This window comes from Diadema antillarum, unplaced genomic scaffold, assembly GCF_040938485.1.
Source record: "Diadema antillarum isolate AM-2024a unplaced genomic scaffold, OU_Dant_1.0 seq00000368_RagTag, whole genome shotgun sequence".
Taxonomy (NCBI): domain Eukaryota; kingdom Metazoa; phylum Echinodermata; class Echinoidea; order Diadematoida; family Diadematidae; genus Diadema; species Diadema antillarum.
This window is the reverse complement of record NW_027271369.1, coordinates 817507-836507: the sequence shown is the minus strand read 5'-3', so window position 1 is coordinate 836507 and position 19001 is coordinate 817507. Positions and strand designations below refer to the sequence as shown.

At 38.5% G+C, this 19001-nt stretch overlaps 1 protein-coding gene across 1 annotated transcript in view; it reads left to right on the top strand.

Moving 5' to 3' along the window:
• Window positions 1–19001, top strand: part of LOC139731320 (rap guanine nucleotide exchange factor 2-like) — a 142358-nt gene that overhangs the window by 35610 nt on the left and 87747 nt on the right. Inside the window, exons 2-3 of the mRNA XM_071642207.1 lie at window positions 2294–2421; window positions 16956–17039. Coding sequence (XP_071498308.1) covers window positions 2294–2421; window positions 16956–17039 — 212 coding nt within the window. The remainder of the gene's footprint in view (window positions 1–2293; window positions 2422–16955; window positions 17040–19001) is intronic.

Sequence of the window (19001 nt, the reverse complement as noted above, 5' to 3'; positions counted from 1 at the left end):
GTTAATATCTTACCAAGCTAAAGAAATACTTAAGCGTGGGATGTAAATTACAGACGTCAGAGCATCTTGTTTGTTTGATTGGATGATATCCTCATTAGCATAGATGCCACATAGAATACTAACATCATCACTTCTTCTCTCAGTCGTATGCTGATTTCAAACGTCATGTATCAACTGACTGGAAGAATATGGAGAGTATCTCTCATATTAATTTGGAATGACATCTTTAAGAATTAAGTTAGCAGAAATGCCTCTTAAATATCTTTCCAAGAAATAAGAGTATGTTGTAATCTATTTTGTTAAAAAATAAATTGTGGGAATGAACAACTTGCAGTAAAGCACAAAGACTTCTAAACATGTGGTCTGTCATGAAAATGGTCTACATTACATAACTTTGGGTAGAATCAATTATAATTCAACTTATTTCATCAACAAGTCACAATCGACTGCACTTCATATGTCAGCACACACAGTACAGAAAAGACTAGAATTCCAGTGTGCAGGTAGGCATACTGTGCAAAGATAATGAATCAGATACTGAGTAGTAAGAAGGTGCAGAGTATCAGCGTCGTAAATTTGGCTTGAATGGCTAGGCTGTGTGCTGTAATTAGACGTAGAATGGTGTTACTCATCAACGTGACTGATAATAGAATGTGACACTGGCACTCAGAAGGGAGGGATGTTTGGCATGCCAGGCTACTCATGCCAGATACACCTAGCTCACACAAGTACAGTACTTTACCTCTGACTGCCTGTACGCTACAAGTGTAGCAGCGTGCTGATCACTGTGCCGATTACATCACCTATTCCATGAATAGCATCTTAGTGCCTGTAAAGAGCTCATTTTGACAGCGAAGTGCTGTATTTCATCTTTTATTTCTGTTTAGATAGAACCTAATATTTGTACATCCTATGCTTTGCCACAATATCAATAGTGATGCTCTCCTTACATGATATTTGCAATAAGTCATGTCATGACTGAATTTAGTCTTGTGCATGATTAATTAGCAGTTGGCATAAAATGTACAACGTAAGAGATAGTGACATCATAGTTGTCGTGCGGGACTATAGATCAGCGTGTCACCGTGATGGCATAATTAAAAGACAATAGGGCAAATGAAGTGAAGGAATGTTAACGTGTGTATGTCACAGATTTTAATCACACATTAACTCATTGTTTCGCTATCCTAGTTAATGGGAAAGTGTCTGTCAATCACATTTACTGTCAGTTTCAGCCAGTGGGTATGACAGGGAACAAGATTTCTTATCAGCCGTTATAGCGTTGTATCGTACAGTGATGTGTGCTGTCTTGCCACCATAGTCCACACACAGCATCATTCCTGTCATGCAGGGATTAGATATGATCAGTGCATATGGTTTATATTCTGAGATTTCAGAGGTACATTTCTCACAAATCTCAGGTTACTCTTTGTGCACAGTGTGAATACTTCTTACAGCTGCCCTACAAGACTTCCCATTTATTTTGTTCTTCAGTGTAATAGCCTAGGATATGAGTCACTACTCAGTTTGACATGCCAAACATTTGTTGATTTCCATGTCCTTTTCATGTCAGAAGTTGTTCTTGGGTCCTATCATCAACACAGAGTTGTACCATTGCCTCTGCTAGCTATCTGCTCCATGGCAGAGTCTGCGATAAAATTGAGAAGATGCTTGTGGAGAAGATACTCTAATTGAAAGGATTAGATCGTGTCAAATTCAATTCCCTTGACCCCTTACCAGCGTGCAGTGATAATATGGTATTTTCAAGGCATTTCAAGCATAATTAGGAGATACTAGCACTATTGGACCGTGATTTGCTCTTCTGAAATGACTCCAGGATGTGGTGAAAATTGAAAGATTCAGACATTTAGGTTTGGAACATCATCATACATGTATGTGGCTTGACAAGAAACAACCTTACATCAGTGGAACTTTCTCTCTCATCCTTATGTGGTCGAAGTTAGTAAAATGGTGGTGCTTTGTGTAATCCATGAAGTGTACGAAAGATAATTTTATGTTATGGTATCAGTGGAGAATGCTGAAGTAGCTGTCTGATAAAGTGCAGTGCAGCTGCACCTTAACCTGTTGAGGACGAGTCCCGAGTATACTCGGGCAATTTGTGTCTGTGGGAAATGCGTGTTGTAGCAAAATCAGCCCGTCCTCTACGGGTTAAATTTGTAGATGCAACTCATTTTGGAGTCCTGAGGAAGGATCCACATCGTGATGCTAGTCTCTTTCAAAGCTGTGATGAATTCTACTAAAGTTATTTGTCTCTGGTCTGTATTATTCACAGGACCTCCAGTGTATCTATTTACATCTCCACGACCTAGAAGCCCTGAGGTCACTCCGGGAGCCAGCCATCCGAGAGATCGCCAAGACGGTTCGCTACGAGCGGCACGAACCTGACGACATTCTTTATTGGTAAGGTCACCTTGTTTGTCTGCCAACAGTGTAATGAGGAGGGGGATGATGCTGTTGTTCAATGTTCATTATGATGATGATGATTATGATGATGATTATGAACATTGTCACTGATGTACCAGTATACCCATAGTTTCTGTTCTTATCATTGTGCATGTCTTAATACTTTGCAGTGGAACCATGTTGTTTACCATTACCATGCACAAATGGCAGAAGATACTCAATATCACAAGCAATGAATGATTTTTTTATTCCTTTGCTACAGAATCTTGTAAGCATTATTTACAGTGTAAGACCTCAGTTTTACTTTTCTCCTGATTGGTATATCTCTGTAGACATTTCTAAAGACACAGTAATTTGTTTCCTCATGGAAAGGTATCACTCAGTTCTGAAAATGTACATAAAAAAAAGAAAAAAATATTCATATCGTGACTTGCCCAGCAAAGATTTTTTTTTTGTTTCTGTTGAAGACGATCATGTCAAAGTGAAGCTGCAAGTATACTCCTGACCTTTGCAGTAGCTGTTTATCAGTGATTGTATGATGATGTATGCAAGTAAGCCCCTGTCAAGTTTTAAAAAGATGTCATTTCTCCACAGATAGCTGGGTGTTTTATTTTTTTCAAGCCTGTTTATTCCTGGTTTTCTTCTTTTCTTGTACTTTTTGAAAAAAAAAACTGTTTGTACCAACTTCCCTAGTATTGCCTAAACTTGATAATAGGCGTGTCCTTATCAACAGTTGTTTGTAACTCTTTGTGCCACCTGCCCCTAAAACCCTTGGTATGTGCCTCTACCAACCTCTGATCTCTTCTCCACTGAGAGTTCGATAGAAATTGGAGGGTTCATCGAAAGGTTATTTTGAATTCCAGTTCATATTTGACATGACAACCTTTTTTAGGAAAAAGAGTCCGCCTATTCAGTTCATATAACGTATGAATATGGACTTGTCAAATTGATCCTGTTCCAATGTTCAGATAAGCCACATGTTATATAATGATTTTTGTTTTCCATTTTTCTGGGGGGGGGGGGGGTTATGGCAGTGGCACACAGTTTCTTTCAGTTTCACATCATTCTTCTCTTGAATAATCTAAATTGTAAAGCAAAGACAGAATGGTCATGGTCTGTTCAAACTCTTGTTCATTGCAGTCACCAAACAACCGCTATTCAAATCCACTATAGATATTAAAGGCATTACCGTTTGCAGATGAAACGAAAAGTAGTTCTAAAATGTGAGTTAGGGATAGAAACAACCAATGTGAAAATTTGAACTAGCATAATTGATGTTAAGTATTGTTAATTATACAAAATGTGAACAGTAGGTATAATAAAAATGTTTCTTGACTAAACCGTCTACAGTTATGGTTTAACCAGAAAAATAGTGATATCTCCTTATATTTTAGGCTTTATTGCAAAATTTTTATATGGTAGGATGTTTTGTGATACGCCTGATCTACACATATGCATCAAAAGTGATATCTTGAACATTTTTAAAGTCACTGCTCCCAAAGGTAAAGAGGACCTTTAACCTGTTGAGGACGGGCTGATTTTTCTATAACACGCATTTCCCATATACACTTGCCTGAGTATACTCAGGACTCGTTCTCATAGTAGAGCAGATAAGCCGAAGAATTGTGCAAAATTTGACTAAAGCATGAAACTTTCACCATTGCTAGTACATGCTATAAGATTCATTTTAAGATCGGGAGGTAAGTTTGAATTGACCTCTGGTGACCTCTAGAGGTCAATGACCTCAAAATCTAAGAAAATTGATATTTTGCGTCATTGGTTAATAATAAACACAGTAATGATGTACTAATTCTTGATTTTTGTCACAGTGAAATTGTCTTTATGTTCCACAGAGCCCTGACAGGTTTCTACCTTTGACCTCTGGTAACCTCCAGAGGTCAATGACCTCAAAATGTCAGAAAAATTGATATTTTAATGCGTCACTCGTAACAAACACGATAATTATGTATACAAAAACTAATATTTGTAAAAGAAATTGCCTCAATGTTCCACTGAGCCTTTCATGTCAGATTTCTACCTTTGACCTCTGATGACCTTAGATAACCTATGATGAGGTCAATGACCTCAAAATGTCAAAACATTGATATTTGGTGCAATTGGTTGATGATAAACATGATTAAGATGTCATATTCATTTGTATTACAATTGAATTGTTTTCCTATTCCACAGAGCAAGAGAAATTACTCACATGTCTCTATACCTCTGACCTCTAAGGAAGGTAACAAGTCAATGACCTCAAAATATCAGAATATTGATATTTAGTCAATGGTCAAATCATACCCAATGTACAATCATGCTTTATGCCATTATTAGCATTTATGCTATAATAGAAGAATCTTGTCATTCCATGGAACATTGGTCATTAGCCTGTGCATTATATCCAACTTTGACCTCTCAGGACAATGAGAGGTCACTGAGCTTTTAGAATATCAGAATATGCGTAGGCTTACCTGTATTGATGTTTGGCTTCATTGGTTTAATCGTAAATGCTTAATCATGTACAAATCACACATTGACGTTTTGATCAAAGTATGTATGCATATTCCACAGAGCATTGGTTTTTGGTAACAGGTCTCTGGAATGTGAGAGGTCAATAACTTCAGAAATAAAGCTTAAGTTTCTTGAGTGATGGCAGTGACCTCAAATATAAATGTTATGTTTGGGTTAGTTATGCAGACTAGCAAATATAGGCAAATATGACCATTATCTCGATACTCGATGAAAATAAGGCCCACGAGACTGATATACATCAGAGCGTTTCATCTATTCAGTGTAGATCTCATAGATCTTTTCCCCCATGTGTCGGACTCATTATGGGACTGGTTTGCCTAAGTGTCAAGCTCATGGGCAATAGTTGCATAGTTTCCAGCTGGTGGGCCTGTATTGGCCAGTGTAAAGCTGTGCGTTGTTATAGTATGACTGCGATGAATGACTCATAGTCCTGGAGTATACAGTCCACAGCTGCGACATCATGGACCATCTTGAAAACTTTGACATACTGTGAGGCCCAACATGCATTCCACATAAAGCAATCCTGTGTATTGCAACTAGCTATTGCCATCCGAGACCTACCCAGGGAATAGATAAGCATTCATGGCAAACCATGGAGAAAGCGGATTGTGTAAAATATTTTGGAATCTACTCCAGTAGGAAGCTCAGCTGGAATCACAGCGCCACAGCAGCTTAAAAAGGCTATACTTCAACTAAAGACTCTCTCCAGACGAAGATATCATACAGTTCAGGTGTTTTGCTATATACTCCATGCCGCTCAGGACTGTCCTGGAATATGCATGCATCATTTGGGATCCATTCACCCAGGGAAACATCATGAAGTTTGGAATGATCCAGAGAAGATATGCATTCTTCAGCTGCGATGACCATCACATGCAAAACAAGCATCATGTAGCTCTTTCGATGCCTTTTTTAACCAATTAAGAAAAGGCTCCATGGCAGAATATTACAAGATTACACAGTATAATGAAGAAGAAGAAGAAGAAGAAGAAGAAGAAGAAGAAGAAGAAAAAGAAGAAGAAGAAGTAGTAGTAGTAGTAGTAGTAGTAGAAAGAGAATAGGAAAAGAGATCTGCTGTCAATGATGCAGAGCCAATACCAATCAGGTCCATGGTAGATCTTAGTCGGCACTGCAAAGGTTCGGATGTCTCTGTTGGCAAAGGACATTCTAAAGCTCCAAGTAAGTCCTTGGGGTGATTTACATTGTCTGGGCATAGAGGGATGGGTTGGGTATATGAGGATATGATGCTTTGTTATAACAATTAGATCTGAGATATCTTTTTTTCTATGTTTGTTTTGACCATCGGGCATGGATCTCCAACGAAAAGAATGATAATGTGTTAGATCCAGCCACCACCGTGTTTTTTTCAATAGATTTTGATATTACAGTGTAGTTGAGAAAAAAGTAACCTCTTATTGTCCTAGATGGAAGTCAAAAGTGAACTGTGTGTGGAATACTCTGCTGCAATTTTGGACACACACACACACACGCACACACACAAAATGCATTTTTTTTGGTATAATTATTATTTCATAAACAGATGGCCATCACAAATCAATGAGACCAGAAATCAATATTCTTACATTTTGATGCATATCTTTCAATATTCTCCAGAGGTCAGAGGATCATCGCTAATGTTCATGTGAAACGTGTATACCCGCCTTTTGAATTGCTCACTTTTATTGCTATAGAAATACACAATATGTGCATCATGTCAATCATTAAATAATGTATCAGTTTCATTTCCATGTGTACAAATAAAATCATGGCAAAGTGAACAACTTTCACATCAAACTATAAACGAGAATACAAAAAGAAATAGATGTAATAACGTGCAAAGCAAATACCAGGCCTACATCATCTTAAGGTATACAGGTGACGGAAATCACCTTATTGATAAACAATTTACTTGACTGGGATAGCGACCACTGAACAATATTGTTTCTTACAACTCTCTCTTCTTTTCAACAAGTGGAATAAAACACATGCACATATCGGGGCATCAGTTTGGAGGAGGGGTGGGGTGGTGGCAGGGATAGTTGACCCCCACCACATTAAATTCTGAGATGTGGACTATGTTTTGTTTTGTTGTTGTTTGTTTGTTTGTTTTGTTTTGTTTTGTTTTTTGCTTTTTAGACAGAAAACTGCCCAAGTTTTTCACTTTAAGTGTGCATCGGATTGTTGAAATTTAATTCTGAAATGCAAAGTCTCCATTCAGAGAGAGGGGATAGCTCCTTCCAATAGACTCCTTCCCCCTGCTTGGTTCCTTCCACAGATATAACATACTTTGGGGAATGATAATTTCCCTAATTCTATGAAAAATGTTTTTAAGAGATATTTTTATTTGAATTCTATAGATGAAAAGGCTTGCATGAGTGTTCATTTTGGAGGGCAAGAGGCATTTGCCCCGCCTCCCGAGAAAATTTGGGAGGGGGAATGGTGGGGACATAAAACTTTGCCTCAAAGTATTTCCTGAGATGCAGATTTTTTTTTTCACTTTTTTTCACAGAAAATGAATTGTCTGAACATTTCAGCTATAGTATGCACCAGATTAAAAGGCAAAATCTCCTTTGCATACACCCTCCCCCAAACTATCTTTCGTTAGGTCCCCTTCCATATACGCTCAGTGCTTTTGTCCCATTTTTGTTCTATAAGATCAAAAAGTATGTACTAGATCTTTAATTTCAGTTTCAATATATTAAAGAAAATCCTTCTTGTTGGAGGGGGTAGTGTATCTTTCAATTAACAATCCCTCCTCGGTTTCTATCCTTAGATTCAGTACACTCATTTTACTGATAATTTCCCAAATATTCAGTCATAAATGTGTATACAATATTTTTTTTTTTACATATGAAGAGTTTGTTCGCAAAAACCGATAAGTCCATATTATTTGCCAAATGGAGATATTTGCGATTAAAGGTCAAGAAAAATAAAGAGAATAATAAGAAAATTTTTGCTTCTTTTGACCATAACTTCAAACATATATCTTTATATGTAGTGACCAATATATCATTTAAAAGGTATTATTTTGTACTTTATGACAGAGACCGTACTTCAAAGTCTTTAAAAATGGACTTATCGGTTTTTTGCAAACAAACATATATTCTTACTGCAAAGGCTCCCTCGCATGGGAAGGGTTGGGGACAGCCCCCTTTCATACCCTCCTCTCGCTGTATCAACCTCTCCTCCATGCATTGATTATGGCTACACATTTGGGTATGGACGTTTTTGTTTTTGTTTTTGTTTTCAAAATGGTAGTTCAACCAAGAGTGGTACGAGATCGTTGAATTGCAAACAAAAGAATACAAAAGCTCCATAATGTGGGAGGGGGATACCTCCACCCACATCCTTCTGTCGATTGGTCTCCCTCCATAGATGGCTGACTTACTACACCTTTCTGATACTAATTTCGAGGTATTCCTTCAAAAGTGCATGTGTGCCAGGTCGTTGAATCTCATTTCTCAAAATACAAGAGCTCTCTCGAATGGGAGTGGAATACTATATACCCTCGCCAACGCTGCCCTTGCTGGGTTCCCATCCATATAGACTTGGTACACTTTGGCGATCAATAATTTTCCAACTATTCCCCAAAACGTATGCATCAGATTCTCAAAAAAAAAACTTCAAAAACTTCGTCTTTGGGAGGGGGGTAGGTTAGATGCGCCCACCCCATCAACTTCAATATAAGTGATGACGCACACGTCAAACAAGCGCTGCACTGAATCACTGATTTCAGGTCTAAAACTGCAAAAATCCCATCCCCCACCCACACCCTCCCCTCCCCCACTGCTTCATTCCTTTGCACCATGAACTTATGCTTACACATATTTTCCAAGTCCCCCCCCCCCCCCCCCCCCGTGAAAACAGATCGACACCCCTTGCTCTGTGCACATACCCGACTTAGATAATTACCTGAAAAGTTCTGCGGAATGAGAAGCCACTTTTTTTGGTAACAGAAATGCATGGTTTGTATGAAGCCCTACATTATAAACAATTAACTTTTTACTACCGCAATATCAATATTGATATCCTCACATTTCATTAGAGGTATTTGACCTTGTGTGATTTTCCTAGGTGAAAGGTAATGGCTCATTAACCCATCCACGTACGGGCCTCTGTGTAATCTGTAATATCGTGCCTGCCTAGTAAGTTGGCCATGAACTTGGGCGCGATCTTCCCTACGGCGCGATCTACACGCGAAGAGCATTCATACGTCATCGAAAAAACTGCCTGTGTCATTCCCACTAGGCAGGAGGGATGATGCGTGTACACTCGTGCTAATATGCACTTAGTTGACTCAATACAGCACTAGTTTATGTGAATTTTATGAAAAGAAATAATAAATTGTGCAGGAATTATGAAAAAATATTGTTTCTGTGTATTGCATCGATAAATCCTCTTCATTTCAAGCCATCTGTAATCACATCTTACCCACTTGCGAATCGACGTGTCCATAATGTCCTCGAGCCCCCCCGAGATAGCTCTGGAACATTCCATTCAATGACGGGGTTTTTATTTTGCAACGTTATCTAATAACTCTCATGTAAGCAAGTTCTTGCTATGGCTAATCTATTTTGTAATGTATCATAATCTATCTATGCTGAGATAGCCTAATTCAAATTTGCAGAGACATAGAAAAAGATTTGTTTTACAATCGTGATACGTTCAACTACTCATTTACCCTGTGCTGAAATCCGCATGTCTGCTCCGCACATGTTATCGCTATCGCTCAAACTTCGATCGCGATGGCTTGTGTGTGTACAGGTACACAGTGCTAGTGTGACGTGTGTGGAGAAGCATGGGGCTGAAAAAATACGAACTCCACGTGGTGTAGTAGAAAACAAATCGGACGTTCGAAGTCGTACATTCAAGAGCTAAAACAGACAAATAGCGAATTCAAAGTCCACTGAAAAGGTCTTGACATTGTAATGTATGTTCCAAAATCATGTCTGGCTTAGTTTTGAGGGAATTTTCTACACGCACGAGATCAGGAATGAGATCGGTGAACTGGCTAACAACGTGTGTACTGTGAACATGTGACTGGCTTGTGCACATGGCCTAGCTAGGTGATCGTGAGAGTGCGGCAAGAACGCTAGGAATGCACCCGAGATGCGGTGTGTTGCAAATTCTTGGGGTGAAATTAGACTTCCTTCTTCAGCCCGTCTAGTATCTATATTTTTTTTCAATAATTCTAATTCTTCATAAAATCACGATAAAAAGACTTCATATATTCATTTTATATTTTAGAAGCGTAATATGAAAAATTTTGGGTTTTTTTTTTCAGTCCAAGAAAAAAAATAGTTTGAATAAAAAAATAATAATAAATAGTCGTTCTTGACTCAAGTCTAATTTCCTGCGCCTTCTTGCAGTTACCCCGCAGTTGCCCATGGATACGATGCATAAATAATCAGCTGTTTACTGAGTCGTACTAGTGTACCACCCTACTGCTCTTGTTCAAATTGAGAGGATTGTTATTTTATCGGCGGCACTTAGTTGTATAACCTCATCCAATAAAAAGACAAATTCAAACATCTAATGGTGTGACAGTTTTTGTCAGAATTCCCTATCAATTTCAACTTGTTGCCAGGATAGTTTTCAGATTTCACTTGCTTCATTATCGAAGCTGTTTGACATTTGAAAGAACTGCTCCATAAAGAAATCACCTTTCATTTGTTATTTATTTTCACAAACAAGTATTTTGGTCACTTGAATATTTCTTAGTATTATTTCAATGTCATGATATTTCATGATGGTTATGTATTCTGTCTTTACATGGCAAGATGGGATTTTTTTTTTTCCATCCAGGGTCAAAGAAGAAAGTGACAGGAAGGAAACCAAAAGGATAGGGAGGAAATGAAAAGGATACAATGAAACACCTGATCAGCAGGCTCTTTTTTATTACAATGGTGAATGCAGTACATCAGAATTTAAGTACAGTTCTAAATAATTTATCAGTTGAAAAATGAGCAAAGAAAATGGATTTCATCGAGTTCTATAAATGAAAACTAAATTAGCATCGCCATTATGATTTAGATCTAGAACCTAGTGCTAGTACTACAGAATAGACCTGATGCAAACTTGTTGTCAAGCTTTTGGTTGAGTTTCTTCAGAGACACGAATTTTGGTAGCACAATACCCGAGTGAATAAGAAAAAGGAAAAAAAATATAAATACACAACTGTAATGCAGGTCTCTAGACCACTCCCGTGCACGAGCGAGCATCAGCCACCGTTTCTTCAGTGTCACTCTCGTCATTGGCCTAGGCTAGGCTACTCGTGTCGTAGTTTTACTCGCCATCATCAATGTCATACATGGTTACACAAAATAAATTACATCTTGCCATCACCTCAACCACAGCAAAACCCTGAATATCACTCCCATCATAGTCACTCTCAGCTCACAAGACATATCAGCAAACGATACAGACATCGCAGACCTAGCTAACTAGCTCTAAACGGGGTCCCTCTAAACATAGTTGTAACTACGCCACGTTAGACATTAGTTGTACACAAAAATGAAACGGAGGTGAAAAACTAGTAATGAATACACGAAGATCATCAACGATGGCATATTACCGTAGAAAAAAATACACAGAACATCTTCCACCCAAAAAAAAATCGAGGTAAAAAACTACGATGAGAAAAACTAGGGTGAAAACACGATGCTTGGAAGACGAACGATGAAGACACTACGGCAAAAATGCTTACACGGAAAACAAACGAGTGGGTGCCACACAAACTACGCATACGTAGATAAGCTACATCGTGTTCAATCAAAAAACTCAACAAACACTAGGACAAAAACTCACCTCTAAATTGTTGCAAACGAGATAATCACTTAGAAAAAATGAACAAAACACTCTCAGAAGTACGATTGTACTCTGAGAATGAAAGATATAGAATGATACGAAAGCAAAAGAGAGAAAAGAGAGAGAGAAATGGACGGGAAACCTAGAGAAGTTACCCACACTCACTAACGTAAATGGAATTCAACACACACACCCCCGTGCCCCAGCATAGCAGTACACGTACACGTACACACACAAGGAGATATCGTCAAGCACTCTATGAGGAGATCGATATCACGATACCGCGCGTAAGAAATCACTGCAGTTGCTGGGGCAACAAAGATACATGCGCGCTGTAAACATGAATATTGATTAGTTTCTCAGCAGGCTCGAACCCCTGGTAGGTCTTTTGGCCAATAAGAGACATTCTAAAATATGTTTCTTTGCATAAATTATTTTTCTGAGTCCCAGTAAGGATCTCTGTGATTGGCTAAAATTATTCTACAGCTCCTGGCCAAGCCTGAGGTCCTAGGACGCCCTCTTTTGGTCATAAATAATAAAAACCACGTTTTTTGTGGGAGCTGACGGGGATGGGTTAATAAGCAAGGCCTACGAGTGCTCTCTAGCACATCATCATGTTTACCATTGATGATGCCAAAGTATTCTGACACTTTGAGGTCATTGACCTCTTGAGATCTCAGAGGTCAAAGGCAGAAACTCGTCTTTGTGCCTTGGAATATGAAGACAATGCCATTGTACACAGATATGCTTGTTTTGCACATCTTTACCATGTTTGACCTTTCACCAATGATGTCATATTAGTTCAATATTCTGATATTCTGAGGTCATTGACCTCTCAAGGTCATCAGAGGTCAAAGGTAGAAACCTGTCTGCTCTTTAGAATATGAAGACAATTTCATTGTAAGACAGATATGCTTGTTTTGTACATCTTAACAATGGTTACCATTAACCAATGACATCACAGATCAATATATTTTTAGGTCATTTACCTCTAAAGGTCATCAGAGGTCAAAGGTTACAACCTGTGGAATCAGAAAATGATTTCCCTGAAGTACAGATGCATGTTTAGTGAATCATAACCACATGTATCATTCACAAATCTCTAAAAACATCAATATTCTGATATTTAAAGTTCATTGACCTCATCAGAGGTCAAAGGTAAAAACCTGCCCGTGCTCTGTTGAATCTGAAAATGATTTCTCTGTGGTATAAATGCATGTTTAGTGCAACATAACCACATCTAGCATTCACAAATGTCTCCAAACATCAATGTTCTGATATCTAAAGTACATTGACCTCTGGAGGTCATCAGAGGTCAAATCAGACTTACCTCCCGATCTTAAAATGAATCTTATGGTATGTACTAACACTGGTGAAAGTTTCATGCTTTAGTCAAATTTTGCACAATTCTCGTGATTTTGAGGGCTTATCTGCTCTACTATCAACAGTATAAAAGAGTATAAAATACATACTGCAAAATTTAATTCAGTCCCCAAATCAGGGCAGAGGTTACAGGAACTGAAATCCACATTGAGGCATTCACAGTCAAATCAAGTTTAGGAAGAAGAAGCCTTGACATTGTACCAGTCATGGCTTTACCTACATGTAGCTCATTACATCAGAAATAGCTCGAGGAACTGACCAAACTTCCCGGAGATCTGCTAGTTTTCGTTCTGGATGGAGGAGACCTTAGAACTCTGTTGATATTAACTTGTGACTCACCTGTCAGGCAACTAATTGAGCTTAATTGGGGAAACGAGGGATCTGATATATATTGGTGCATGCGGCTTTCATTCCCCAAGATTTTGCATGAGGAAATCATTTAAATTTGTCAGCGGACATCTTGCAGAGGGGAGGGAATGCCAAGAGGAACCATTGATCTGTCCATAAAGATGCTTGTCCATGGCTCCTATGTTTCATTGAAGATGGTAAATGCTGATGAGGACAAGGGCACTGGAGAATTGAGGATGATGAGCTGTTATGATGAGAGAGAGTGGTACAAGTTGATGTGAAAGCAAAAGTAAATAATGTGGGGGGGGGGGACAAATTGTGCAGTTATGTGCAGAAATGATCTCAGGTGACATTAATTATGGGTTGTTACAGTGCTGCTTCTGATCATATTTTCTAAGGGACATCTGTTAAAGACATCATGAGTAAATAGCCTGGATTGTAATATTAGTTCTGATAAAAGGAAACAAGGGAGAGTGAGAGAGATAAATGGAGAGAGAGGAAGAGAGCAAGGGAGAGAGCAGGAGTGGGAAACATGCCACTGTAAAACATGCATAGTTGCATTGTGCTGTGAATCTGTATGTGTCTGTGTGTTAGAGAGTGAGTGTTTTCGAGTCTTTCATGTTATTTGAAAGGGGGAAAGTATATTTTTGTTTCCTTGATGCAGCTGGTAACTGATAACTTGGATAAACATGTTTCATAGAAGAGGATGTCATAACTACGTGATTGCCAGGATTAAGAAAAAAATGCTACAAGTGGAGAATGTGAAAGAGAAGGGGGGAAGGAAGCTTGCAGATCACAGGCTAGAACCTTGAGGCATTCCATACTTATCAAATTAAACGATGCGTAGAGTAAACTTTGAACACGCGTATGCAGTGGCTGAGGTTTGGCTGTACATTGATTGATGGGATTTAAAGGTGCATTCACACATGAGCAGAAAAATTCTTTGTAGAAAGTGGAAAATCACGAACTCACTTTGTGCATGTTGACAAAGGTGATGGGACATGACAAAGCTTCCTTTCACTGTGCACCTCCACATCACACTCAAGTGGCCTTTGATTTAATAGAGAAGACAAATATTGTAGTGGTAGTGCTTCCCTCAAAATCTGAGGTAATACATAATCAAGTGATATGGAATTCCAACGTTTCATTGAATAATGCTTCGGTCGCAACCAACATGTGCAGGCAAGCTGAGGTGCTTGATGTTTTCAATTCACAACTGCCCTCTTGGTTTGCATGAGCAAACATATAAATTTTTTTTTTTTGGTTGATGATCATGTCAAGCAACTAGGGCCTACAACTCTCCCTTTAAAGTCATCATTGCTAGGTTATTGCAGCATAAAATTTGTATGTTTTTCTCTGTGCTCTCTTGTCAAAAGCTGAAATGTAATGCAGATTTGTGTATGAGTCAGTAGGAGATTTGTGAAGTGATGACATCATCACTTCATCTTATTTGTATATTTGGTTGCCACGGATATTGCTTTTTTGTGAAAACATTTGAAACTTTATACTTTACAAAATTTCCACATTTTCAGTCTGATTTTGATGACATCTTAATCATTGTGTTCATCTAACTTGACTGTATTTACCATAATGAGTCAACTTGGACGTATACACTGTATTGTGTGGATCGCATTTCTGTGCTCTGCACATTAAAATTCAGCTGTTAAGACTACATCATGTGTCCACATGACACCTAATCTTACAGACTGAATTTTCAAGTGAGAGTCCAACTCGATGATTTAACCACAGAGCTGGAAGAAATTCATACACACAGCACCAGCGATAAACCCATACATTTAATGTGTGATGATGCAGTAGTGTACAACACACACACTGGAGGTTGACCCAGAAGCTGAGGGGGAATACGCTAACTTTTGAGTTTGTTGATTAGTGTCCATGTGACGCTAAACTATGAGTAGGACCCCCCCCCCCCTCCCGCAGCTAATGGATAGAGAATAAACCGTTAGATATCTTGTGGTTCTAATCGTCAAATAATCTTAAAGTTTGCTAATTTTCAAGTGCATCTACGTGGGGCTAGCGTATGAGCTTATCATTGAAGATTGATAACTCGAGCTAATCGTGAAATTTAAGAACATTAACTTTGGTTAAATTTGCCCCAAAAGCTGTTCACACAGGTGAAGACTCCCTTTAAGATTGCTGCCCTGTGGGACTGGAGAGTTGAACTCCCACACTACACACATGTGTGGGTCACTGGTCGTTTGACATTCAGCAAGAGGAAGAAATGTCCTGAGCAGAGTGTATTTTAGTTCCTTACAGATCACCGCGATTTGTTTGACTCATGCATGCGCCCTTCTGTTAGCTCAATTTCTTGTAGCGTGACTGTCTGTTTCTATTCTTAACGTGGCAAGCTGCTGTGAAACTAGTTATGATGTTTGTAGGCTATTGTAAGAAGTCATGGCTCTCTTGTCTCCTATAGTTCCCATCACTTGTTGTGGATGTTATCAGACTTGTGGACCTGAATCACTGAACTGTCGGGCAATATTGAGAAAAAAATACTTGCCCGGATTGGGCAGGCAAAAAGTTTTGCAGTCACCTTTTTTCACTTTTTCTCCCCTACAAACCCATGAAGTCAACCATACAGAAGCCCAAAGATAATGACTGTTAAGTGTAATATTATTTGAAATGTCAGCCATCTTCTGTTTGTTTTGTTATTATTGTAAAAAAAAAAAGAAGCTCAATATGAGCAACACGATTAGAGATGGGCATTAGAGATGTACCGCGTACTCTGTGGGCCTAATTGGTATGGGACATTGGACAAAGAATACACCCACCCTGCCTCCCCTGCAAAAATTGAAGAAAAAACAATTTTTTTTTTTAGTTTGCAGGACAAGGAGATAAGGCCATATCTCTCACATAAGGGTAAAATGCAGTTGCTTCAGTGAACGGATACAGAAATCCCATGTGAACAATCAATGCTCATATTGAGTTGATTTGAATCAGCATATATGCAGAATTATGATTTGATGATGAAGCATGACGAAATACCATGGAGGAACTTTGACTTTTTTTATACTTAAAGGTCTTGTGGAATGAAAGCCTTAGTCACTGAATATTACAGTACAACCTTTGCAAGACTTCATTTTGATGCACAACCTGACCCTAAGTTATACATACTGATGTCTTGCTTTAAGTTCACTGATTCTATTTTAAATAGACTTTCATTCTCAGGCAATTTTATGATATTTTCCTGATTTGATCAGACTTTCCACCAGTCAGAGTCCTAGATTTCTCCAGTTTAATTCCAAACATTTCCCCTTGGTGATATTAATCCCAGTGCCCCCCCCCCCCCCCCCCCCCCCAAAAAAAAAAAAAAATGTTCTCCTGTTTTCCAGAAGTCATTTCTCATTCCTTTTATCTTCACTCCTGAATTTTGTTTTGTTGAGCAACCTCTCAGACCTAACAGTTGCATTTTGATTTCTCTTTTATACCCCAATCTGCAGTCGAGATGAGCTGAGTACGTGCTGGTTCATCCTGCTCTCTGGCTCTGTCTTCATTGACCATGCTATGTACCTTCCTGGCAGCAGGTAAGACTACCACTAGTATCTGGAATACAGACACTGTAAAAGTGTCTTTTCTGCTTTTTTGTGGAGTTTCATTTTTCTTTTTGTCTGCGAAACATTACAGTGACAGTACATGAACAAATCTAAAGCATCTACTATAATAACTGAATGTGAAATTATGATAACTGACCTTAATGTGTATAGGCCCTAAGTTGTTTTCTTTTTTCAAGGTGGTGAGAAACATTCTGTAAATGATCAGGCCAAAATTGCTAGAAATTATGAATAATGGCAACTATTCTTATCTTGATTTCACTAAGGATTCCGATCACCCCCTTTTCCTATATTGAACCGTGAGCTCGTCGTATTTTGAAATCACATTGAAACGACAACTCTAAAGCGAAACTAGTTAGCTGTAATGGTTGTTAAGAAGGTTGTCAAAGGACCGATGCAGGAATAAACACTGCATGGACATGACGTTGAACCCACTATTGAATGCAATGCTGTAACAATGGACACAATAGCCCATCTGTGGTGGAATGCCCCACAGAGTTCCCTTTGCCAACCAGTGCATACTGCACATCATGGAGCTACATCACATCTTCAACATTCAGACTGAGAGTCCCCTCCAGAGAGAGCAACAAAAACAACTCTTTCATCTTGACCCAGACATGACCTCTCTCTAGGGTATCACTTCCTGTTCCCATCTCTTACCCTGTGGCAAACCAGTGAATGGGTTTTGATACCTCATCTGTGGCTGGTGTCTACAGATTGCAGTGGGAGGGACATGACAGTTAAAGAGGAATAATGAGTACACCTGATTCTCTTTTTGGTTTTTGGTGGTTGATAGCCCCTGCTGTAGATGTTAAATATCTGCCATTGTCATTCTTTGTTAACTTTTCTTTCAGTTATTGACGTCCATACAATATTTCAACAGCTTCTTGAAAAATGCGAGATCTCATTGCAATCTGCCTTCTGTCTTCATCTACAAAGGCGTACAGGAATATTAGTGATCCCTCTAAGTTTGCCCCTTCTATTTCTGTGGTGAAAGTAAACACAGGTTTCTATGGTAATGACTTTGTCTTGCTTGGCAGGGAAGTGGACAGGATTTTGTCTGTTGTTCAACCTGATGGCAGCTCCTGTAATGCAAAGGAAACAAGTGTTTGAATTTATTTTGGCATGTTGTCACATTCATGCACTCATCACTGAGCACAAGCTTCACTCAAATTTTCGACCACAGAATATCATGGGACAAGAGTGAAGTAGCAGCCTTGTTAATTTCCATGAAGTGGCAAATTTAAAGGCGCAACTTAAAAAAAGTTTCCAGTTTGAAAATCTGGACTGCAGGTTGCACATGCTACCAGTCTCTGTTACTGTGTAAATATGCTATGATCCAGATATAGGGTTGATAAAACGCTGAATTCTTACCAAAAGTGAATATCTTTTCAAGAGTAACGAGATTAAATTGTTATATTCAATATTTCTCACAGAAGGTAGTGTTAGAATTAGGCATTTTGTAAAAGGTTTGTTTTAACATGATAATATTTCTCAATAGATCTCTCGACACAGTGAAAGCATAAAACCTTTTTGATGCTGGAGTGTATTTCTTTTTCATGCATTTGGATGTCATCATAAACCTCAGTCAGCAAGGTTTGATAATTTCTGAAATTGAACCACCACCGTGTTTACTGGTAAACAGTATCTTTGATTTGCGTTATTAAAATATTAGTACTAGCCACTTTTTAATCAGTTTTAAGGAGCCTAAGAGTACTAGGCACTGTATCAGTTTATAAGGAACCTTTGCAATGCATATAATGTATTCTACAATAGGAATTTTAAAGTTTCATTAAACATGGGTTGGCTGCCAAATTTTGTTCGAGGAAAAAAAAAAATCCAGTGAAATAACTTTTTTTTTCTGTCACAGTTGTATTGGGGCTTTAATATCCTGGCCCATGTTGTTTGATATTAGTCCCTTGTTAACCTGTTTCT